At 38.0% G+C, this 24,714-nt stretch overlaps 2 protein-coding genes across 2 annotated transcripts; both read left to right on the forward strand.

Annotated features, from left to right (window-relative positions):
• Nucleotides 1–1,767: 1,767 nt before the first annotated feature.
• On the forward strand, nucleotides 1,768–3,297 carry LOC138880125 (uncharacterized). Its single transcript, XM_070159789.1, has 3 exons — nucleotides 1,768–2,151; nucleotides 2,209–2,479; nucleotides 2,558–3,297. The coding sequence occupies exons 1-3, from the start codon at nucleotides 1,768–1,770 to the stop codon at nucleotides 3,295–3,297; spliced, it is 1,395 nt and encodes a 464-aa protein (XP_070015890.1).
• A 45-nt stretch (nucleotides 3,298–3,342) lies between these two features.
• On the forward strand, nucleotides 3,343–5,691 carry LOC138880126 (uncharacterized). Its single transcript, XM_070159790.1, has 5 exons — nucleotides 3,343–3,556; nucleotides 3,830–4,133; nucleotides 4,222–4,507; nucleotides 4,970–5,028; nucleotides 5,220–5,691. The coding sequence occupies exons 1-5, from the start codon at nucleotides 3,343–3,345 to the stop codon at nucleotides 5,689–5,691; spliced, it is 1,335 nt and encodes a 444-aa protein (XP_070015891.1).
• The last annotated feature ends 19,023 nt before the right edge of the window (nucleotides 5,692–24,714 follow it).

Here is a 24,714-nt window from a genome sequence, read left to right on the forward strand (position 1 = left end):
TGGATCTCAACTTTCAAACCTGACGCTCAAAAATAGCTACTAGCTCCACATCATAAGTCAAATCACCATTAAACTGAACCGTGTTGAAGTCAAAAACATAAGATAGATCCCCAATATACTTTCAGAGCATAGAAATATGAAATACTGGCCGCCCACTCGACAAGCTGGGTGGCAAATCAAGCTCATAAGCCACCTCCCCAATCCTCCGAAGTATGATCATAGGCTAAAAATTTGTATTTTAGTCGTTGTAACAACACTTTAATTATTGCATTTTACAAAGGTTTGAGCTTAAATAATAATGAATTGTACTAAATTCATGCTTTATGCTTTGCAGTAAGCGATTCCGACTTAAGAATTAAATTTGGGATGAATTTGATTAATTTGGGGTTTGAAGTCTGAGTAAAAGCTAAATAAATCAAGCCAGAATCATGTTCGGGGGTCGCATAGAAAGCACGGATAGAAAACAAAAGAAAAAATGAAGCAACACAGAAAATTACACTGCCGCGTCGGGGGGCACGCTGCGTGGGGCGCCTCGGTAGTGCATTTCCAACAAAGTATTATTTTGCTCCGTTAAAATGTATTCTGCCTCTGACCAATCCATGTACGCGGCGCACGGGGCGCCGCGGACGTGTAAAAATCACAGAACTATTCTATTTTAGTCCTAAAAGGGCATAATTGTTAAAACTTATTCTTACACGATTAAAAAGGGTAAAACAACCATTATTGAAGTGGAGACCTGATTTTAGAGAGAAGAAGAAGAGGAGATTCATCTTCAAGTATCAAAAATCAAGAGGAACAACACTTTGGAGCAAGGATTAAAAGGGTTTTTCTAAACTTTCTTCTAGTATCTATTTATTTGATGTTTAAGAGTTATATTTTTAATGTTTGTATGAATATGATTGGCTAAAAACTCAAATATTATGGGGTTATGGGTGTTAGATAATTATATTGTTTGAAGCTTAAATTGATGATCTTGAATTTATCGTTATGAGTTGTTTATTTGATTCTGTTATTAATTATTTTATTGTGTAGCTAACAGTGAAATACTATTTATGAATCTTGAGTTAAACTTGAAAAAGGAAATTCTTGATTGCATATAGAATCAAATAGAACAAGATCTTGATCCTGGGCATCAGGTGAAAGATTAGCGATTCAGATAGAAATATACTTAATTGCCTTGTTTGGTTGAAAAATAGGAATTATAAATGCATTTGAGTTAATATTAATGCCATATAAATATAGGTATTAATTTAACCTGAATAGGCGCATAAGAATTCAACATATTCTTATGGGTATTATTAACCATATAATCAATAACCCAGATAATTCAATAAATCATTCTTAAGCTAAAGCGTAGCATGATCTCTAGCAAGCCTATGACCCTGGAATATCTCTTTTATTAATTGTTAAACAAAAATTGCATAAGTGGCGTAGTAACTTTGCGTTGTATTATTGTTTGATTACTAGTTAAATTGTAAATTGGTTATTTATGTATTTTGTGATGAATTAGCTTGAATTGATAACTGTTTGAGTTTCCATCAGTTGATAAGTTGATCATAATTCCTCGTGGGAACGATACTTTACTTATTACTATATTACTTGACGATCGCGTACACTTGCGTGAGTGTTTTGGTCGCAACATGTTTTTGGCGCCATTGCTGGGGAGTTAGAAATTAGCTACTTGACTGGGTTAAGCTTTTATTAGCTATTTGTTTAAGCATTAATTTTTAGTTCATTTTGTTTGTGTTACGCATGCTCTTCTCTTGAATGCGGAAGAGTAGAAACACAAGCAATATCTTTCTTCTTGATCCTGAAATTGAAAGAACACTTCATAGAGCGAGGAAGGAGTTGGAGGTTAGATACAAAACAGAAAGAGAGTTGGACATTTTAGTTCAACCACAGTCAACAGTGATGGCAGGTAATGGAGGGCGTCCGGTGATAGAAGTTGCAAGGCCAAATCTTGCTAATATGACTCAGACTATTGTGAAGCCTGATATCACTGGTCACTTTGAGCTTAAACAATACATGGTACAGCTGATTCAGTCTACTGGGCAATATGTAGGTCTATCTCATGAAGACCCGCAGAGGCACATTCAGAATTTTTTGGAAATCACGGATACTTACAACTATCCAAATGTTTCCAAGGACTATGTCAGGCTGACCTTGTTTCCTTTTTAATTGTTGGGGGAAGCTAAAGAATGGTTGCAGAAGGAGCCTGCTAATTCAATCCATACTTGGGATGATTTAGCAAAGAAATTTTTAATCAAGTTTTTCCCCACTAAAAAGACAAAGTCTTTGCGGAGCCAAATTCTTGGTTTTCAACAACGGGATGGTGAGACTCTTCGCCAAGCTTGGGAAAGATACACGAAACTACTCCGAGACTATCCATATCATTGTCAGACTAATGAGGTATTGGGACATACTTTTGTTGATGGATTAGATGAGACTTCAAAGATGAATCTTGATTCAGCTTGTGGAGGTAGTTGCATGGCGAGACCATATAGTGAAATACAACTTCTGCTAAACAACTTTACTGCTAATGATCATAATTGGCAAGGTGAGGGAGAACCAAGGAGAGCAATGAAACAGAAAGTAGCAGGGGTACTTGAACTTGATGACTTTTCCGCCATGAGAGCAGATATAGCAAAATTGGCAAATCAAATGAATATAATAACAATGAATCAGACACAACAAATGCAACATGTTCAACAAGTGTCGATTTATTGGGAAATGTGTGGTGACAATCACACGAGTGATATATTCCCCACAACTCCTGAGTCTATTTATTATGTGGGGCAACAAATTAGAGGTCCGATGAACCAACAAGCACAATATGGGAACACTTACAATCCAAATAGGAGGAATCATCCTAATTTCTCCTGGGGTGGAAATCAATCAAATCAGAATCAATATAGACCCCAAGGAAATTTTAATCAACCTCAAAGGCCACCCCAACAAGTAGAAGAAAGTACAAATGATTTGTTGAAGAAATTGTTGCATGACAATCAACAACTCAGAACTGACTTCAGAAATCTTGAAAGGCAGATGGGACAACTAGCTGCAAATCAAAACACTAGGCCTGCAAGTGCTCTTCCAAGTGATACAGAGAAAAATCCGCAAGTTAGTGCAATTACACTTATAACTGGAAGGGAATTAGAAGAAGTTCCAAAGAAGAGAAAAGACAAGCCTATACCTGAGGGTGAATTGATTTCCAAAGCAACACAGGAAGCAAAGAAATATGATACAATTTCAGCACCCGTGAATGTTCCAAGGCCACCACCACCTTTTCCACAATGATTACAGAAAAAGAATTATGATCGCATGTTCAACAAATTTCTCTCTATGTTGAGTCAGATACAATTGAATATTCCGTTGGTAGATGAGATTCGTGAAATTCTAAAGTATGCCAAGTACATAAAAGATATTATGGATAACAAGAGGAGATTGACTGAATTTGAAATAGTTGCACTTACTGAGGAGTGCACTTCAAGGGTCCAAAATAAGCTTCCTCAAAAGCTTAAGGATCCTAGCAGCTTTAATATCCCTATGAGAATAGGTAATGTTGATGTAGGCCATGAACTTTGTGATTTGGGAGTGAGCATAAATATGATGTCATTGTCTTTGTACAAACAATTGGGTTTGGGAGCTCCAAAACCCACCACGGTGATATTGCAACTAGCAGACATGTCCCTAGCTTACCCGGAAGGGGTGATTGAAGATGTGCTGCTGAAAATTGGAAAATTTATTTTCCCGGCTGATTTCATTATCTTGGATTTTGAAGCCGATGAAAAAGTTCCTATTATATTGGGAAGACCTCTCTTGGCTACAGGTGATGCTATAATTAAAGTAAGAGAAGGAAAAATGATCATGAGAGTTGACAACGAGGAAGCTGTTTTTCATGTATACAAAGCAATTCAACTTCCTCGCCATTATGAAGAATTGTCTATAATATCTGTCATGGAGATGGATGAGCAACTTATTACCCCAAGCGTATATTTGAAGGATTCTTTAGAGAAAGCAATCGTGTTGTTTGAGAGTTTGGAGATCAGTGATGAGGTTGAAGAGATGAAGCATTCTTTGAATGCATCATGTGAATATATGAAAGGTTTAGATCCCTTTGAACAAGCCAAATGGTCCTCCCCCGAAGCCATCAATTGAAAATGCTCCGAAATTGGAACTAAATCCTTTACCTTCTCACCTTCATTATGCTTATTTTGGTAGTTCTGATACGTTACCTGTTGTTATTTCTTCTGACTTGTCTAAATTGCAGGAGGAAAAATTGTTGAGAGTACTACGTGAGCATAAAAGAGCAATTGGGTGGACAATGTCTGACATAAGAGGTATTAGTCCAGCTTTTTGCATGCATAAAATTCTCATGGAGGAAGGACACAAGCCAAGCATAGAACAACAATGCCGCCTAAATCCCAACATGAAAGAGGTGGTAAGAAAAGAAGTGATTAAATGGCTTGATGCAGGTATTGTATTTCTAATCTCTGATACCAAATGGGTAAGTCCAGTCCAATATATTCCAAAGAAAGGGGGAATGACTGTAGTGACAAATAAAAACAATGATCTGATTCCTATTAGAACTGTTATTGGGTGGAGAATTTGCATAGATTATAGAAAATTGAATAATGCCATCCGAAAAGACCATTTTCCTCTCCCCTTTATTGACCAAATGCTTGATAGATTAGCTGGACAGGAATACTACTATTTTTTGGATGGCTACTCGGGATATAATCAGATTGTTATAGCCCCAGAGTACCAAGAGAAGACCATATTTACATGTCCCTATGGGACATATGCATTTAAAAGAATGTCATTTGGTCTTTGTAATGCACCTGCGACTTTTCAAAGGTGTATGATGACTATTTTTACTGATATGGTTGAAAGATTTGTGGAAGTATTTATGGATGACTTTTCTGTATTTGGATGTTCTTTTGATGAATGTTTAATGAATCTTGACAAGGTACTTGCTAGGTGTGAAGAAACAAATTTGGTACTGAATGGGAAAAATGCCATTTCATGGTAAGAGAAGGTATCGTCCTAGGGCACGAAGTGTCCAAGAATGGATTGTAGGTAGATAAAGAAAAGGTGGAAGCAATTGAAAAATTACCTCCATCGACATCAGTTAGAGGCATTCACAGTTTCTAGGGCCATGCAGGTTTTTATCGTCGTTTCATTAAAGATTTTTCAAAAATTTCATCTCCTTTGTGCAGGCTTCTTGAGAAAGATACATCATTCAAGTTTGATAATGCTTGTCTGAAAGCATTTGATGAGCTGAAAAGAAGATTAGTTACTGCACCAATTATCATTGCTCCAGATTGGAAACTTCCATTTGAGTTGATGTGTGATTCAAGTGACATAGCCATTGGAGCTGTTTTGGGACAACGGAGGGAGAAAATATTTTACTCCATTCATTATGCGAGCATAACTCTTAATCCAGCACAAATGAATTACACTGTTACTGAAACAGAGTTGCTTGCAATAGTATGGACATTTGATAAGTTCAGGTCATATCTAGTGGGAACCAAAGTTATAGTTTACACAGATCACTCAGCTATCAGGTATTTATTTGCAAAGAAAGATGCCAAGCCAAGGTTAATCCGATGGGTTCTTCTTTTGCAGGAATTTGATTTAGAGATTCGAGATCGAAACGGGACAGAGAATCAGGTTGTAGATCACTTGTAAAGGTTGGAAAATCGAGGCCATGACAATGAAGGAGAATCAATCAAAGAAACATTTCCTGATAAAAAGTTACTAGCCATCACTTCGGATGAAACCCCATGGTATGCTTATGTAAAGCCCCAGAAATTTTGCTAAGTAATTTAAGATTTCGTGGTGCCAAGGTAGGCTAATTATTTATTTTGTGTGAAAATGAGGATTCATGATATAATGGATATCAATTGGATATGTTAATAAGCGTATAAGTCATATTATAAGTGATTTGGTGTCTAAGGAGAGGCCTAAGTCTAAGCCAAGTTGGAAAATTTCATAATAGACTAAAGTTGTAAATGAGTACACACAAGACCTCACTTTGGACAAGCATATATACATTTATATAAGGTTTTGTGTGATGAACAACCTATCAAACTAAAGATTTTTTAGTCTAGTTTCCAACTCATCAAACAGTTCGTCATTTGGAGGTGTATACAGAAAGTTATGACCATTTTACCGGACCTGTGCCAGATGCGCGTCCGCGGGAAATTGAGAGTTTCTGCCTCCCGAACACGACCCGAGCGCGGACACCGCGTCTCGGGTGCGGTTTAACCACAGTAGCGCACTTATCAGCCCTATAAATACCCTAAGGCCGGGTATGGAGAGTCTCTAAGTCATTTATTTGAGCTAGGGCTTGCTCTATCAAGGGAAATCCATCCCATACTTCCCTCCTATGATCCAAGTTAATGTTTTTGGAGTATTTTGAGTTTATTACTACTCCTAAATACTTATATTAACAAGTATTGATCTTGAAAATCCATAAATTCTCATTCAAATCCCTAAATTGATCAAGAACACTACAAGTGGGGATTCTCAAGATTCTTACTACAAGAGGTATGTCTATCATCTCTAACTACTATATGGTGATTATTTATGTATGATATATATGTTAGAACTCATGGGATGGTGATTGGAATCCATAAGTGCCTAACCTAGGTTGTGTTGGTGTTGTAGAGATTGTGAAATGGGTTAATTAAGAAGGTTGATGGTTGGGTGTGAATGGATGGTCATGCATATGTTGTTGGAAGTTATAAATTGGTTAGGAACGACGGTGGAATAAATTGTTGGTTAATAGTGATAGTTGGATGAACTAATACTATGGTTATGAGATGTAAAGATCTATACCTTCAAGGTGTTTGATAATATACCTAAATGGCATAAGTTATGGAATTTATTACTAATATTGGACCTATTGAATGTTGTATTGTAGATTGAAATTGCTTAAGTGTATTGGATCATTGTAGTATCATTAAGGGGCAAATTTCAGGTATTAATGGCTAAAACCCCCTCTTTTAAGAAATTGAGCTCCCATGGTGTCCCTACATACGTTGTAAGTACGGAATTTGATTTATGTAGTATTTGTTATTCCAAATGATTTGGTGTTGCAAGAATATATCTGAAAAGTGTGTCTCAATGTGTTCAATGTGCTATTCTTGGTAATTGGGGATATGTGAAGAATGTGAACTATGTGCTAGATTACCTAGATTTCAAGTCAAGTTAAATTGTGATTATTATGCCAGATCATGAGAATTCCCCTTTATGCTTATAACTTGAATTGCTCTTGTATGTGCCAATTATCTTAAATTGCAAGTTTGATATTAGAAGTGAAAGTGATGTGGAATGAGAGTTATGAAATATGGCCTAGTGCCAAGCATGCTGTGATAATTGTGGCCCCAAATGCCGATAAACTAATACATGTGAAACCAAAGATTGAAGGGAGATGGTTAACGGAAAAGAGTAACGTCTTGTAAGACGACTTAGCCGATCGGGCCGTGATCGGACGTCATGTTATACACACAAGGTGGTAATGCAATGATAATTGAAACTGGAAAGTGAGACTGAAATAAGGGTGACGTCTTAAAAGAAGGCTTAGCCGATCGGGCCATGATCGGACTCCGCTCAAGAAAGCGGTGGTATTGTGAATGATGATGAACAATATTAAATGCCCCAAACTAAATCTATGGACATTATGTGAAAGCTATGTGATTCCTTTTATTTGATGATGTAGTGATTGTTTAAAGCTTTTATAGAATTTTATTAATGGTGTACATTTCCTCTTTAATCAAAGACGAATTTGGGTAGTATGAAACCTAACAGGCTTGCTCAGTCGGGTTTACTCGGTTGAGCACCGGTCGCGCTCCTCGAATTTTGGGGCTTGACAAACTTGGTATCATAGCCTAAGGTTTTAAAGTGTCCTAGGATGTCTCGGAGCAGTGTCTAGTAGATTCCTTCCTATCGGTGTGTTGTCGACCACATCTATAAGTTAGAGGCTACATGGACATTTAGGAATGTTACCCTTCTTCAATACTCCAGATCGTGTGATAAAATTTGACAATAAGATTGTTTTATAACTCGTGCATTGAGATTTAAGATAAGTTTAAATGTTCTTTCGTCTATTTCAAGTAATGTTGTCATATGGAATGATCAATGGGCAAAGGCATGAATATTAAGGAGATGGCACATGTATCATGTTAAACAAATTGTACGGATATATGAGATACGTACACAGTACCAGAAGCATACTTTGTATGAGAAAAGTGTTAAAATTGATCACCCACCTCCAAAGAAACATTGAATTGATAAGTGATATGTAAACTTGAATAGCACATGTGGGTAGTGTGAGAAGTATGTAAATGATCCTAAGGTGTGAAAGAAAATTGGTTATATAAGCACGCGATATATGTGAGACATGACCAGGAGATTAATGATGAGAGTGCACGTCTCTCCTAGGAGACAAGAAGTTATGAAAGGAGAGTCAATTGATCCCACGATGAGAAGACCCCTATACAACGAACTTTATAAAAATCCAGAAGTGTACGAAGTGATATTACACTCCTAAAGGATATTGACATGAGGAATTAGAATCCCAAGCCCGTGTATCTGAATAAGAGGAGAACTTATGAGGTTAATACCATTGTGACTTCAATCTCCCTAATAGTCGAACATATATGTGAGGGATAGAGAAATGAGACATATGTCCATGAAGTTTCTAAATTCAGGACTTGTGTCGAAATACGTGACATTCGCCCTAAGTGGGGGAGGAAGGTCCATAGTAAGGCCACTTAAATACAATAAAATAAGAGTATGACCGTGTAGCTATGATGTTTGAATATTTTGTTGAAGACATGCATAATCTAGAAAAGTGATAATGGATAACGTGATTATCTAAAATGATATGCTAATGATAGACCACTAGTACCCTCCCTCCCCCCAAAAAAGGTGGAAGGTTAAGGAAGGTAAATTCCTCATACATGGCAATGTGAATGATAGGGTCAATGATCCTAGAAACTAAGAGTATGTTTGTAAAGGGATTTTATACTTGTTAGAGGGTCAGGAACAATGGAACCTAAGTAAGTACTCTAGGTCAAATGTGGAAGGTTGCGAGTTTTTAGAAAGGGTTAATCATAGATCTGTGATTTAACCAAAGTACCAAGGTGTTAATAAAGGTGGAACGAGTGGGAGAAATAAATGTGATGCTATAATAACTCAAGAGGGTATTTGGGCTTGATGGAGAGCCTCTAAAGAATCTTACAAGCAAAGAAGTGTTAAGTGATATGACGATGAACACACTTTCCCGCAGATATCTTAACGAGAGTTAAGAGGTGAGCGGAATGAAATAACTAAGGGAAAATACCACATAACATAAGGAAGAGTGCATGGCTATTCACTATCTAGGAAGAACAAGGCGAGAAAAAATGGGAAGAAAACCTATAAATTGAGATGATCCTGGTTATCATAAAATATCTTGTATCAAAATGGTGGACTCGCTTAAAGAATAAATGTTAATAAAAGTTATACAGGACTAACCGTAATGCAACCGACTTGGGTGACACTGAATGGTAACTAAAGGAGCTAGAGATAGTTCATGTCTACATATAATGAAAAGTGAGACTACTGGTGGTGAAGTTGTGGTATGATAAACTCATTAAACCAGGCACAATGATATTACAAGTTCACGAGAGGTAGACAAGTGTGTGGTAAAATAAGGCTATCAATTATGCACTATAAGCAAAATAGAATGGGAATGAATATTCCAGCTAGAAAGAAAAGATGGTACCAACATATTGTTCGGGCCAGTGACGCTTTCTGAATTGAATATGTATGAAGGGTGTTGATATGTGTTTTGGGAAGTGTTGAACAGTAAAGAAAGATCATAAGAATGTTCACAAGGGAAAGTGGAGTGGTTTCTTAAATCCTATAAGGCACACAAGGAGGAAAGAGGTTGACCAGGAAAGGTCTGAGCACAATGTTACATTACATTTGATGCAATGTCGCGCATGTTGATGATATTAAGGTGTGTGCGCAGGCTAGAAGATGTTATTCATTTGAAATAGAAGGTTCTATAAGAAAACTCATCCAGTAATGTCTTTTGTTGAGAATTTGGAAGAGCAAGTTGCAGGTACTCACATAAGATTGTAACCATATCAAGAAAATTATTGAAGAACTCAAATCTTATGAGGTCATATGCAAGAGAAATATGATATAGATGGTTCACTATTGATGGAATATGGCTAGGTGATCACTTATGCCTCTAAGAAACCTAAGAATCATGAAAAAAACTATCCGGCACATGATTTAGAACTTGCGGCGGTGGTTTTTGTAAAAAGATTTGGCGACATTATGTGTATGGGGTTTATGTTGATGTATTTATGAACCACAAGAGCCTTAAATATATTTTTAAACAAAAGGAGTTGAATGTGAGACAGAGAGGATGGCTCGGGTTACTCAAGGACTATGATATTGAGATTCTCTATCACCCGGGAAAGGACAATGTTGTGGCGGATGCTCTTAGCCGGAAATCTATGGGTAGTTTAGCTCACTTGGAGATATGTCAAGGGTCGTTTGCCATGGAGGTTCACCAGTGGCTAGTTTGAAAGTTTGTCTTGCAAAGTCTAGTGAAGGTAGGGAAATTGTGCAAAATAGGGCTGAATCGTCGCTTGTGGCGGAGCAATATGCTCAACTGTATATCAAATAAATAGTCAAGTTGCATGCCACTCTAGTCTCAATCATTTCAGATCGAGGGGATCAATTCACGACAAACTTTTAGAAGAAATTTCAGCAAGGTTTGGGTACTCAAGTAAATCTTAGTATAGCCTTTTATCCACAAACTGATGGGCAAGCAAAGCGGACCATTCAGATGCTTGAGGATATGCTGCATGCTTGTGTTCTTGATTTCAAAGGTAGTTGGGATGACCATTTGCCACTCATAGAATTTGCTTACAATAACAGCTTCTATGCTAGTATCCAAATGGCACCATTTGAGGCATTATATGGTAGGAGATATAGATCTCCCATTGGGTGGTTCGAGGTTGGAGAAGCTGAATTGATAGGGCCAGACCTCGTGCATCAAGCTATGGAGAAAGTCAAGATTATTAAAGAGAGGTTGAAAACTGCTCAGAGTCGCCAAAAGTCGTATTTGGACGTTTGTCGCAGAGACTTGGAGTTCAAAGAAGATGATTGGGTATTTTTGAAGGTTTCCCCCATGAAGGGTATCATGCGGTTTGGAAAGAATCTGAGGTATATCAGACCGTACAAGATCATTCATAGGATTGGTCAGGTGGCATACAAGCTCGAGCTACTATCCGAGATGTCATTGGTACACCTAGTCTTCCATGTGTCTATGTTGAAGAAGGTAGTGGGAGATCCGTCCACTATTTTGCCAGTTGGGACTATTGAGGTTAATGAATAATTATCGTACGAAGAAATTCCAGTTGCCATCCTTGATAGGCAAGTACGAAAGTTGAGAAATAAAGAAATTGCCTCCGTGAAAGTGTTATGGTGAAACCAACATGTTTAGGAAACCACTTGGGAAGCTGAGGAAGAAATGAAAAAGAAGTACATACCCCCCCCCCCCCCGTTTGTTTGAATATCAATGAAATAGTTCTATGAAGTTGTTTCACATAAATTTTGTATCGCTTGTTCAGCTAATGTAAGAGCATTCCTTTCCAATTATATGTTCATTATGGGACTACAATTGGTATTGTTTTATGTTTTGTTGCGTCATTTGATCACATATATGTTGCTGAGGTGTGTTTATAGGATTCTCTGACAGGAAGATAGGCCCAGTTACAAGGGAAACTCTGCCGAAATTTCTAAAAACATTTGGGAGTTAGTCAAAATTTGGGAGTTAAAGATGTGTGAGAAAGGAGATAAGTTATACTAAGTATTTGCAGATTGACTCCAATTATCATTCGAGGACGAATGATCCTAAGCGGGGGAGAATGTAAAGCCCCAAAATATTTTGCTAAGTACTTTAAGATTTCGTGGTGCCAAGGTAGGCTAATTATTTTATTTTGTGTGAAAATGAGGATTCATGATATAATGGATATCAATTGGATATATTAATAAGCGTATAAGTCATATTATAAGTGATTTGGGGTCTAAGGTGAGGCCTAAGTCTAAGCCAAGTTTGAAAATTTCATAATAGACTAAAGTTGTAAATGAGTACACATATGACCTCAATTTGGACAAGCATATCTACACTTATATAAGGTTTTGTGTTATTCACAACCTATCAAACTAAAGTTCTTTGAGTCTAGTTTCCAACGTATTAAACTGTTTGTCATTTGGAGGTGTATACAGAAAGTTATGACCATTTTACCGGACCTGTGTCAGATGCGTGTCCGCGGCGCGGCCGCGGGAAATTGAGAGTTTCTGCCTGCTAAGCGCGGCCCGAGCGCGGCCACCGAGTCTCAAGTGCGGTTTAACCGCGGTCGCGCACCTAGCAGCCTTATAAATACCCCAAGACCGGGTATAGAGAGTCTCTAAGTCATTTTTTTGACCTAGGGCTTGCTCTATCAAGGGGAATCCGTCCCATACTTCGCTCATATCATCCAAGGTAATGTTTTGGAGTATTTTGAGTTGATTATTACTCCTAAATACTTTTATTAACAAGTATTGATCTTGAAAATCCATAGATTCCCATTCAAATCCCTAAATTGATCAAGAACACTACAAGTGGAGATTCTCAAGATTCTTACTACAAGAGGTATGTCTATCATCTCTAACTACTCTATGGTGATTATTTACGTATGATATATACGTTAGAACTCATGGGATGATGATTGGAAGCCATAAGCGCCTAACCTAGGATGTGTTGGTGTTATAGAGATTTGAAATGGGTTAATTAAGGAGGTTGATGGTTGGGTGTGAATGGATGGTCATACATATGTTGTTGGAAGTTATAAATTGGTTAGGAACGATGGTGGAATAAATTGCTGGTTAATGGTGATAGTTGGATGAACTCATACTACGGTTATGAGATGTAAAGATCTATACCTACAAGGTGTTTGATAATATGCTTAAATGGCATAAGTTATGGAATTTATTACTAATATTGGCCCTATTGAATGTTGTATTGTAGATTGAAGTTGCTTAAGTGTATTGGATCATTGTAGTATTATTAAGGGGCAAATTTCAGGTATGTATGGCTAGAACCCTCTCTTCTTAGAAATTGAGCTCTCATGGTGTCCCTGCATACGTTGTAAGTCCGGAATTTGATTTATGTAGTATTTGTTATTTCAAAGGATTTGGTGTTGCAAGAATATATCTGAAAGGTGTGTCTCAATGTGTTTAATGTGCTATTCTTTGTAATTGGGGATGGAAGAATGTGAACTATATGCTAAATTACCTAGATTTCAAGTCAAGTTAAATTGTAATTATTATGCCGAATCATGAGAATTCCCCTCTATGCTTATAACTTGAATTGCTCTTATATGCGCCCATTATCTTAAATTTCAAGTTTGATGTTGGAAGTGAAAGTGATGTGGAATGAATGTTTTGGAATATGGCCTAGCGCCAAGTATGATGTGATAATTGTGGCTCCAAGTGCCGATGAACTAATACATGTGAAACCAAAGATTGAAGTGAGATGGTTAACGGAAAAGAGTAACATCTTGAAAGACGGCTTAGCCGATCGGGCCGTGATCGGATACCATGTTATACACACATGGTGGTAATGCAATGATAATTGAAACTGGAAAGTGTGACTGAAATAAGGGTAACGTCTTGAAAGATGGCTTAGCCGATCGGGCCATGATCGGACTCCACTCAAGAAAGCGGTGGTATTGTGAATGATGATGAACAATATTAAAAGCCCCAAACTAAAGCTATGCCAATTATGTGAAAGCTATGTGATTCCTTTTATTTGATGATGTAGTGATTGTTTAAAGCTTTTGTTGAATCCTTATGATTTCTGTGTCCTTGTATGATTGTTCTTTCTAATGAGACGATGTATAGTTATACATACTTGTGCTATTCGATGGCACTAACATCCTTTTTGCCGGGGGCGCTATGTCTTTAAATGGATGTAGGTGTTTCTATAGTAGGCAGTGTCGGTCGCAGCTAGTGCCGCATCATCCTTTCAGCTGACTTGGTGAGCCCCACTTCGTTTCGGAGTCCTGTTTCATCTGTTTATCATGTATAATGTACTTGAGGTATAGCCGGAGCCTTGTTGCCGACATTTCCATATTACTCTTCAATTGTATTTAGAGGCTCCGTAGAAAGGTTGTGGGTAGTGTCGGGTATTGGAATTAAAGTGAAAATATTGATGTTTGGCAATGATGTATAACACTTGTAATATCTTCAAATTTGTGAACTAAGTTGTTAATGGAAATGAAATGGAATTGTTAATGACATGTTTATAGAATTTGATTAGTGGTGTACATTTCCTCTTTATTCAAAGACGAATTTGGGTAGTATGAAACCTAACAGGCTTGCTCAATCGGGTTTACTCGGTTGAGCACCGGTCGCGCTCCTCGGATTTTGGGGCGTGACAGCTGATTATGTGAATTTTCTTGCAAGTGGGGTGACTCCACCAGAATTTACAACTGATCATAGAAGGAGATTTTTACATGACGTGAGATTTTACACGTGGGAATGATACTTTACTTATTACTATATCACTTGATGATAGCATACACTTGCGTGAGTGTTTTGGTCGCAACAAGTTTTTGAGACGAGCCTTTTCTATACAAGCAATGCGCTGATCAATTGGTAAGAAGGTGTGTCCTTGAGGAGGAGATGAATGCAATATTGCATGACTGCCATGCTTCTCTTTATGGAGGTCACCACGGTAGAGACAGAACTGCACAAAAGCTTTTGCAATCAAGTTTTTACTGGCCAAAATTGTTTAAAGATACACATGCTTTTGTTAAAAATTGTAACAGGTGTCAAAGAATAGGTACAATCACGAAGATGAACGAGATGCCTTTGCAAAATATTTTGGTAGTAGAGCTCTTTGATGTTTGGGAATTGATTTCATGTGACCATTTCCATACTCTAACGGTCACAGATACATTTTGGTTGCAGTCGGTTATGTGTTTAAGTAGGTTGAGGCCATTGCTCTTCCTACTAATGATGCAAAAGTAGTGGTAAGTTTCGTAAAGAAGCACATTTTCACACGCTTTGGAACTCCAAGGGTGTTGATAAGTGATGAAGGAACACACTTTTGTAACAAATTGTTGAAAAATGTTCTAGCAAAATATGGGGTAAGACACAAGGTTGCTACTGCGTATCACCCTCAAACGAGTGGTCAAGTTGAATTGTCAAATAGAGAGGTAAAACAGATTTTGGAGAAAACAGTGAGTGCAAATAGGAAGGATTGGTCTGGTAAGTTAGAAGATGCATTATGGGCTTACCGAACTGCATACAAGACTCTAATAAGTACTTGTCCGTACATGTTAGTTTATGGAAAGGCATGTCATTTGCCCGTTGAGCTAGAACACAAAGCTTATTTGGCAATCAAAAAGCTAAATATGGATATAGACTTAGCCGGTGAAAAAAGACTGTTACAACTCAATGAACTTGATGAGTTTCGGTTGCATGCTTATGAAAATGCCAAGTTGTATAAAGAAAAGACAAAGAGGTGGCATGAGAATCACATCCAACATCGTGAGTTTGAGCCGGGTCAAGAAGTTCTCTTGTTTAATTCAAGGCTAAAGCTTTTTCCTGGAAAGCTTAAGTCTCGTTGGGCAGGCCCTTTCGTTGTGGTAAGTGTGACTTCTCATGGAACAGTTGAATTGCGGGACATAAATTCAAGTGTACATTCTTGGTGAATGGGCAGCAAGTAAAACCCTATTGGGGTGGTGATATTAAACGTCACAAGACCTCGGTAGATTTGGTTGATGTGTGATGAAGTGTTGAGTCGTGCCGCGACGTTAAATTTGACGCTTGTTAGGAGGCAACCCAATGACTAACACCACTAACTTTTAATTGTAGTTTAAAAATATTAGATTTTAGATGTTATAATACTTTTAATCAGGTGCAAGCATGAATTTGGCATAAAATCAGTGTACAAAGATGTAGGGGTGTAAATTATGAGCTAAAAATCGAAAAATAGGCTAACTCTGTAAAATTTTGGCCTACCGCGTCGCATGGGGCATCGTGCCACACATCGCACCAGGCAAAATTACACAGACGAGGCAGAATACAAAATTTTTGGAGCAGCTGAGATTTTTACACTACCACGCCGAGGGGTGCACCGCAGGGGGGCGACGCGGTAGTGCACTTTATTTAAAAAAAAGATTTTTTTAAAAAACCCCTTAATAACCGAACCCCCCTTCCCCTTATTTCATTATTTCCTCTCCCAAACTCTCTGGCTCTCCAAGTCTCAACCCAAAAAGCCCCAAATAATTTCACTCAACAAATCCATCCCCAAATCCTTATTCTTCTTGCAAAGTATTCTCTTCTCTCTTTTCTTTCAATCTAGTAGTATTTTATGTTGTATTTATTTCTTATTTTCAATTATATTTGTATAAGCCCTAGCAAGAATTGTGTTTTTAATTTTCTTTTAGTTTCTTTTGTTAATAATTTTGAAAATAGTATTATAAACTTAGAATGTATATTATCTTTGTGATTATGGAGGATTTTAGGGTGTGTTGAGGTGATATTGGTTGAGTTCTTGTTGAAGATTGTTGAGGGGTACACTATTTCGAAAATACATGTAAGAAAGTAAAAATTTATGCATTGAATATTATTGTGAAGATATGGTGATGTTATAGTTGTGAAGTGAGGTATATTTGAATTGTTGATATGGTGAATTTGCCTCATTTTAAGTTGAAATATAAAGAATGCAAGACATGCTTACAATGTGTTTGTTAAACTGTCTAAGTGACATGAAATTGAGTAATGTTGCAAATTGAGAGACAAATTGCATTATGAGATGTTATTATTGATAACAACTATGACATTGGGCTAAACTATGATTTTTCGCTTGCTATATGTAAAATGATATGTAGGATTCATGCTAATGTGCCTATGAGTATATTTTGTATAATAATTTTGAATTTTGTAAAATAGACTAATTTCTTTTTATGTTTATTTTTAATATTTTCAGCCTAGTTTTTGAATTCTTATTTTATTTACAATTGTTGCAATTCTCTCTAATGTTGGGTAGGCCGATAAACATTATATCATTCTAATTGAAGAACATGGTAGCTGAATCCCTGTTATACATGCTAAGTGTCAACATGATAATAACATAAGTGTGGGGTATTTACTCCACTTGCTTTTAAAATGATTTTTGTGTGCTTTAGCTAATATATCATGTTGTGTAGGTATAATGTCTCGGCACCCAAGTAAAAGATCAAACACTGGCCTATCTAAGGTTGCATCTACTAGCTGACGGGGAGGTAGAAGGGCACCCCGTCCGGCACCAGTTGAGGAGGAAGAGTAACACATCGATCCTGATGCAGATGAGGTACCAGAGTGCAAATATGGTATCAGGGCTATTCCAGCCCATGCAATACAATGGTTTCAATCATTTGTTCCTGTTGTGCCACCAACTCATGAAGTTGCCATAGATGAAATAAAGCTCACTCATAAGTATAATGCAGTATATAATAACATTCGAGCTTTGTGTTTTGAAAGATTGTTTCGCCAAGGTGATAGTGTGAATATCAACTTGGTAAAAGAATTTTATGCCAATTGGCAACCAGGAGGCGATTTAGATGCAAGTTACCAAGTAAAGGTCAGAAATAGAATGATTCAATTTTCTTCAAAGGTCATAAATCAAATAATGGGTTTCACTGAGCATTCACATAAGTTGTTTAAGAGGTTTCTTCGTAGACCGGACTATCCAGACATTCGCAGGCAGCTATGTGGTGCAGATTCCTTTGCCTTGTGGACTAGAGATTCAAATGAGTTTCACAAGGAGATGAAAAAAGGAACATTACAGCATCCTGCAAGAGTTATTTTGAAGATAATAAATGCAAAAATCATGCCGACACAAAGTGATACAGACGTATCAAAACTAAAGGTTTGTTTGATTTATGCACTTTTAACAGGAATGCAGGTTGATCTTTGAAAAATTATGCTGGAACACATGTCGAAGGTGAGACCTTTTGGGGGACGCTGCCTAAACTATCCAAGTATGATCACTCGATTTCGCGGATGCACTACATTGAAGAAAGAGTATCACAATAATCGGAAGATAGAAGTGACATATCCTATTAGGGCGCTTGATGTCACGACTGTGATAGATCCGCCTACAGCTGCACTTAATGCCGATCAAAGGTTTATCCGAGTGGAAGAAACTTTGCACTTATTATTTGCTGACATGCGCCTTCGCGCCTCCAGAGGGGAAGTGAACTTGGAAGAGTTACAACAAAATCACCCTCTATCTCCTTTCACTCAATAGTGGTTAGGAATGGCGCAGCAAAGACAATTTCCACCGGATGAGGATGTGAACTCTGTTCCCTCAGATGACGAGGAATATTTGCGCACCTTTGAAGATGAGTATGCTTAGGTCAATGGCGTCATGGAGTCTCTTTTCTGATCTATTTTGATTTTTTTGTTGCATTAGAGACAATGCAAGTTTTTAAGTGTGGGGTGAATTGCTCCTATTGTAATGTACTTACTTTTGTATTTTTCATATTTTTAGTTGTTTGATTTTGTTTAGACTGTTACATTTTTTTGGTTTGGTAGATTATAGCATTTGTAGGTAGTAAGTGGTACTAATTTCGATTTTTTTCCCGACGATGGATTTTCTTGAGGGAAATGAAGTCGAAACTCAAAATGAAAAAAAAAATATGCGCCTTTTATTTCAGTAGTGTATTCTATTTTTGTTTATGTTAGAAATTTCCCCTTGGTTTTTATTTATGCCGCGGTTCTTTTACAAGGGTGTATTTGAACCGGGTATGATGTAATTTTTTTAGTTCAATTGAATAAAAAGTTCCTAACTTACAGAGTTAATCTCCTCAAATGCACATGCTTTAGAAGTGGTATGTACCTTATTTGTGATGCTCAACCTCAGTTCTTGATTCTAAGGTAAGTGCCTTAAATTGTGTATTTATGACCATTCTTGACTGCTTTGACTAGAGAGTCGACAAAGATCCAAGCGGGAGTGAGTTGTGCCAATATGTGAGTGAGGTTGCTGAAATATTCTGTGCATAACAGTTGATATCTAGAACTTTCCCTCAAGTGTTTTGCAAAGCGAAATAGTAGCATTATTCAGTTTAGGATATGATATAAGCATTTCATTGTTGAACCAGTTTTATAATTGTTCCCACCTAGTTGTATATATCTTAGTCAAACCATTTGAGCCGTTAATCCTATTTCTTTGGCATTCACATTACAAACCTTACCAATTTATGTAAATATATCAGTTGTTTGAATCTCTGTCTCTTATGAGCACTTAGTGTTGTTAAAGTTGAGAAGAGATTGGTTGGTTTGTTAAAAAAAATACATATATACATATGTGTATACACACACACACACACACACACACACACACACACACACACACACATATATATATATATATATATATATATATAGGGGATGAATTTTCATTAGTAACATTCCCTAACTTATGGTGCTTAAATAGAATGGGATTTGTTGTGAGTATGTAAAACTTCAAAAAGGTTGGAGATTGTTTAACATAAGAGTGATGCTGAAATTGTGAAATGAAATGGTGTATATATGAAAGTACTCAAAGAGGTGTAGCTACTACATTCTATATTTATCACACCCTTCCTCAGCCTGCATTACAACCAATTAAAGTCCTATTTGATCCTTAATTGAATAAGCTCAATTAGTAGAGTATTACACTATGGGAAAGCATATGGTGTGTCATCTGTTGCACATGATTTTCAATTCCGAGAGTGAGTTAATTCTTCCTATTTTGAGTTCCTAAATATTATTGAATATTATTCTGAGAGGAACTAGTCTATATTATTTGTGGGAGGGCACAAGATTTGTAAAGGCAAGGAAAAGTTTTGACCCTTGTGTTAGAGTAAGTAAGCAAGTTATAAAAATGTGTGGCACTTGTGAGTCATGTCTTGAGGTTGAAATATTATGAATAGATACTTAAGAGTTGACATGAGTTGTTAGAGAAATTGTTTGATAAAAACGTCGTCCTTATGTTAAGTATATGTTAATTACTCGAGGACGAGCAATGGTTTATGTGTGGGGTGTTGATCATAGGCTAAAAATTCGTGTTTTAGTCGTTGTAACAACACTTTAATTATTGCATTTTACAAAGGTTTGAGCTTAAATAATAATGAATTGTACTAAATTCATGCTTTATGCTTTGCAGGAAGCGATGCCGACTTAAGAATTAAATTTGGGATGAATTTGATTAATTTGGGGCTTTGAAGTCTGAGTAAAAGCTAAATAAATCAAGTCGGGATTGTGTTCGGGGGTCGCATAGCAAGCCCGGATAGAAAAACAAAAGAAAAAATAAAGCAGCGCAGAAAATTACACTGCCGCGCCACGGGGCGCGCCGCGTGGGGAGCCGCAATAGTGCATTTCCAGCAAAATATTGTTTTGCTCCGTTAAAATGCATTCTGCCTCTGACCAATCCATGTACGCGGCGCACGGGGCGCCGCAGACGTGTAAAAATCGCAGAATTATTCTATTTTGGTCTTAAAAGGGCATAATTGTCAAAACTCATTCTTACACAATTAAAAAGGGTAAAACAGTCATTATTGAAGTGGAGACTTGATTTTAGAGAGAAGAAGAAGTGGAGATTCATCTTCAAGTATCAAAAATTAAGAGGAACAACACTTTGGAGCAAGGATTAAAAGAGTTTTTCTAAACTCTTTTCTAGTATCTATTTATTTGATGTTTAAGAGTTATATTGTTGATGTTTGTATGAATATGAGTGGCTAAAAACCCAAATATTCTGGGGTTATGGGTGTTAGATGATTATGTTGTTTGAAGCTTAAATTGATGATCTTGAATTTATCGTTATGGGTTGTTTATTTGATTCTGTTATTAATTATTTTACTGCGTAGCTAACAGTGAAATACTATTTATGAATCTTGAGTTAAACTTGAAAAGGAAATTCTTGATTGCATATAGAATCAAATAGAACAAGATCTTGATCCTGGGCATCGGGTGAAAGATTAGCGATTAAGATAGAAATATACTTAATTGCCTTGTTTGGTTGAAAAATAGAAATTGTAAATGCATTTAAGTTAATATTAATGCCATAGAAATATAGGTATTAATTTAACCTGAATATGCGCATAAGAATTCGACAGATTCTTATGGGTATTATTAACCCTATAATCAATAACCCAGATAATTCAATAAATTATTCTTAAACTAAAAGCGTAGCATGATCTCTAGCAAGCCTATGACCCTGGAATATCTCTTTTATTAATTGTTAAACAAAAATTGCATAAGTGGAGTAACTTTGCGTTATATTAATGTTTGATTACTAGTTAAATTGTAAATTGGTTATTTATGTATTTTATGATGAATTAGCTTGAATTGATAATTGTTTGAGTTTACATAATTTGATAAGTCGATCATAATTCCTCGTGGGAACGATACTTTACTTATTACTATATTACTTGACGATTGGGTACACTTGCGTGAGTGTTTTGGTCGCAACAAAGTACCACAAAAGGCCCAATGAACCGAGGACTCATTTTACCCTTCTTCCCAATTCTCATAACACCCTTCATGGGTGAAACCTTCAACAGAACCTTCTCACCAACCACGTATGATACATCCTGAACCTTCCTGTCAGCATAACTCTTTTGTCTCGACTGCGCTGTACGAAGCCTCTCCTGAATTACCTTCACCTTTTCTAAAGCATCCTGCACCAAGTCTGTCCCCAATAGTCTAGCCTCACCCGGCTCAAACCAACCAACTGGAGATCTACACCGCCTCCCATACAAGGCCTCATATGGATCTGTCTGAATACTCGACTGGTAGCTATTGTTAAAAGTAAACTCTACGACCGATAGAAGCTGATCCCATGACCCTCCGAAATGAATGACACAAGCACGCAACATGTCCTATAATATCTAAATAGTGCGCTCGGACTGCCCGTCCGTCTGAGGGTGAAAAGTTGTTCTCAACTCAACCTGAGTACCCAACTCTCACTGCAAAGACCTCCAAAACTGCGAAGTAAACTGAGTGCCCCTGTCTGAAATGATAGAAACTGGGACACCATGCAAACGAACAATCTCCCGGATATAGATCTCTGCCAACCGCTCTGAAGAATAGGTAGTACACACAAGAATGAAGTGTGCAGACTTGGTCAGCCGATCCACAATTACCCAAATAGCATCGGACTTCCTCAAAGTCTGTGGGAGCCCAACTACAAAGTTCATAGTGATCCGCTCCCACTTCTACTCTGGAATATCCATCCGCTGAAGCAAGCCACCCGGTCTCTGATGCTCATATTTCAGAATGCTGACAATTGAGACACCGAGCTACAAATCCCACAATATCCTCCTTCATTCTCTCCACCAATAATGTTGTCTCAGATCCTGATACATGTTCGCGACACCCGGATGAATGGAATACCGCAAGCTATGGGCCTCCTACAGAATCAACTCCTAAAGCCCATCTACATTGGGCACACATATCCGGCCCTGCATCCTTAACACCCCATCATCACCAATAGTCACATCTCGGGCATTATTGTGCTGGACTCTGTCCTTAAGGACAAGAAAATGAGGATCATCATACTGGCGCTCTCTGATACGATCAAATAAGAAAGATCGAGAAATCACACAAGCCAATACCCGACTAGGCTCCGATATATCTAACCTCACGAACCGATTGTCCAAGACCTGAATATCAACTGCAAGAGGTCTCTCCCCAACTGGAATATATGCCAAACTCCCCATACTCACCGCCTTCCGGCTCAAAGCATCTGCCACCACATTGGCCTTCCCCAGATGGTATGGTATAGTAATATCATAATCCTTTAGCAACTCCAACCTTCTCCGCTGCCTAAAATTGAGATCCTTCTACTTGAACAAGTGCTGGAGGCTACGATGATCAGTATATACCTCACAAGACACACCATACAAATAGTGCCTCCAGATCTTCAACGCGTGAACAATGGCAACCAACTCAAAATCACAGACAGGGTAGTTCTTCTCATGGGGCTTCAACTGACGAAAAACATAAGCAATAAATCTACCCTCCTGCATCAATACACACCCAATACCAACTCTCAAAGCATCAACATACACTGTATATGAACCTGAAGCTGATGGCAAAACTAACACTGTAGCTGTGGTCAAGGCAGTCTTGAGCTTCTGAAAGCTGTCCTCACACTCGTCCGACCATATGAATGGAGCACCCTTTTGAGTCAACTTGGTCAAGGGCAATGTGATAGATGAGAATCCCTGAACAAACCGGCGGTAATAACCCGCCAAACCAAGAAAACTACGAATCGCTGTGGTTGAGGACGGTCTAGGCCAACTCTGAACTGCCTCTATCTTCTTTGGATCAACCTGAATACCCTCGCTAGATACCACGTGCCCCAAGAAAGCCACTAAACTGAGCCAAAACTCACACTTGGTGAACTTTTCATAAAGCTTCTCCTTCCTCAATCTCTGCAACACAACTCTCAAATGCTCCGCATGCTCCTCCTGACTACGCGAATACACCAGAATATCATCAATGAAGACTATAACAAATGAGTCGAGATATGGCCGGAACATGTTGTTCATCAAATGCATGAATGTTGCTGGGGCATTGGTCAGCCCAAAAGACATCACCAAGAAGTCATAATGACTATATCAGGTCCTGAAAGCCCTCTTAAGAATATCCGAGTCCCTGATCTTCAACTGGTAATAACCTGAACGGAGATCGATCATGGAGAACACTCTTGCTCCCTCAAGCTGGTCAAACAAATCATCGATACGAGGCAAAGGAACTTGTTCTTGATAGTTACTTTGTTCAACTGCCTGTAATCAATGCACATCTTCATTGTGCCATCCTTCTTCTTCACAAATAGAACTGGCGCACCCTAAGGCGACACATTAGGCTGAATAAGCCCCTTATAAAGGAGTTCTTAAAGCTGCTCCTTTAACTCCTTCAACTCCGCTGGTGACATATGATACGGTGGAATAGAGATGGGCTGAGTGCCCGGCACCAGATCAATACCAAAATCAATATCCCTGTCTGGTGGCATGCCCGACAGGTCTGTAGGAAACACATCGGGAAAATCCCTCACAATAGGAACATAATCAATACTAGAAGTATCTGCACCGACATCCCTCACAAAGGCTAAATACGAGAGACAACCCTTCCCAACCATATGCTGGGCCTTTAAGAATGAAATTACCCTACTGGGAACATAATCAGTCGAAATAGCACGACATGGAGATAGCCAATCCATGCCCAATATGACATCGAAGTTTACCATACATAACAACAGGAGGTCCACTCGGGTCTCCAGACCCCCAATAGTCACCACACATGATCGGTACACACGGTCTACAACAACAATATCGCCACCGGAGTAGATACACGAATATATGTAACAAGAGACTCACAGGGCGTATCCAAATAATGAGCAAAGTATGATGACACATAAGAATAAGTGGAACCGGGATCAAATAATACAGAGGCATCTCTACGACAGACTAAGATGAAACCTGTGATCACAGCATCTGAAGCAATAGCATTGGGTCTAGATAGGGGTGCATAGAAACAAGCTTGACCACCACCTGATCGACCACCCCCTCTAGGGCGACCCCTAGCTGACTGACCTCCACCCCTAGCTGGCTAGGTGGGTGG

Source organism: Nicotiana sylvestris, chromosome 10, assembly GCF_000393655.2.
Source record: "Nicotiana sylvestris chromosome 10, ASM39365v2, whole genome shotgun sequence".
Classification (NCBI taxonomy): Eukaryota; Viridiplantae; Streptophyta; class Magnoliopsida; order Solanales; family Solanaceae; genus Nicotiana; species Nicotiana sylvestris.

Excerpts from the sequence above, each read along its gene's own strand:
- LOC138880125 (XM_070159789.1), top strand. The coding sequence starts at position 1,768 with ATGCGGAAGAGTAGAAACACAAGCAATATCTTTCTTCTTGATCCTGAA. Across the intron at positions 2,152-2,208 it reads CAAATGTTTCCAAGGACTAT|AAGGAGCCTGCTAATTCAAT; the intron begins GTCAGGCTGACC and ends GAATGGTTGCAG. Across the intron at positions 2,480-2,557 it reads TCTTGATTCAGCTTGTGGAG|GTGAGGGAGAACCAAGGAGA; the intron begins GTAGTTGCATGG and ends ATAATTGGCAAG.
- LOC138880126 (XM_070159790.1), top strand. The coding sequence starts at position 3,343 with ATGTTGAGTCAGATACAATTGAATATTCCGTTGGTAGATGAGATTCGT. Across the intron at positions 4,134-4,221 it reads CCCTTTGAACAAGCCAAATG|TTCTGATACGTTACCTGTTG; the intron begins GTCCTCCCCCGA and ends TTATTTTGGTAG. Across the intron at positions 4,508-4,969 it reads TAATCTCTGATACCAAATGG|GTACTTGCTAGGTGTGAAGA; the intron begins GTAAGTCCAGTC and ends AATCTTGACAAG.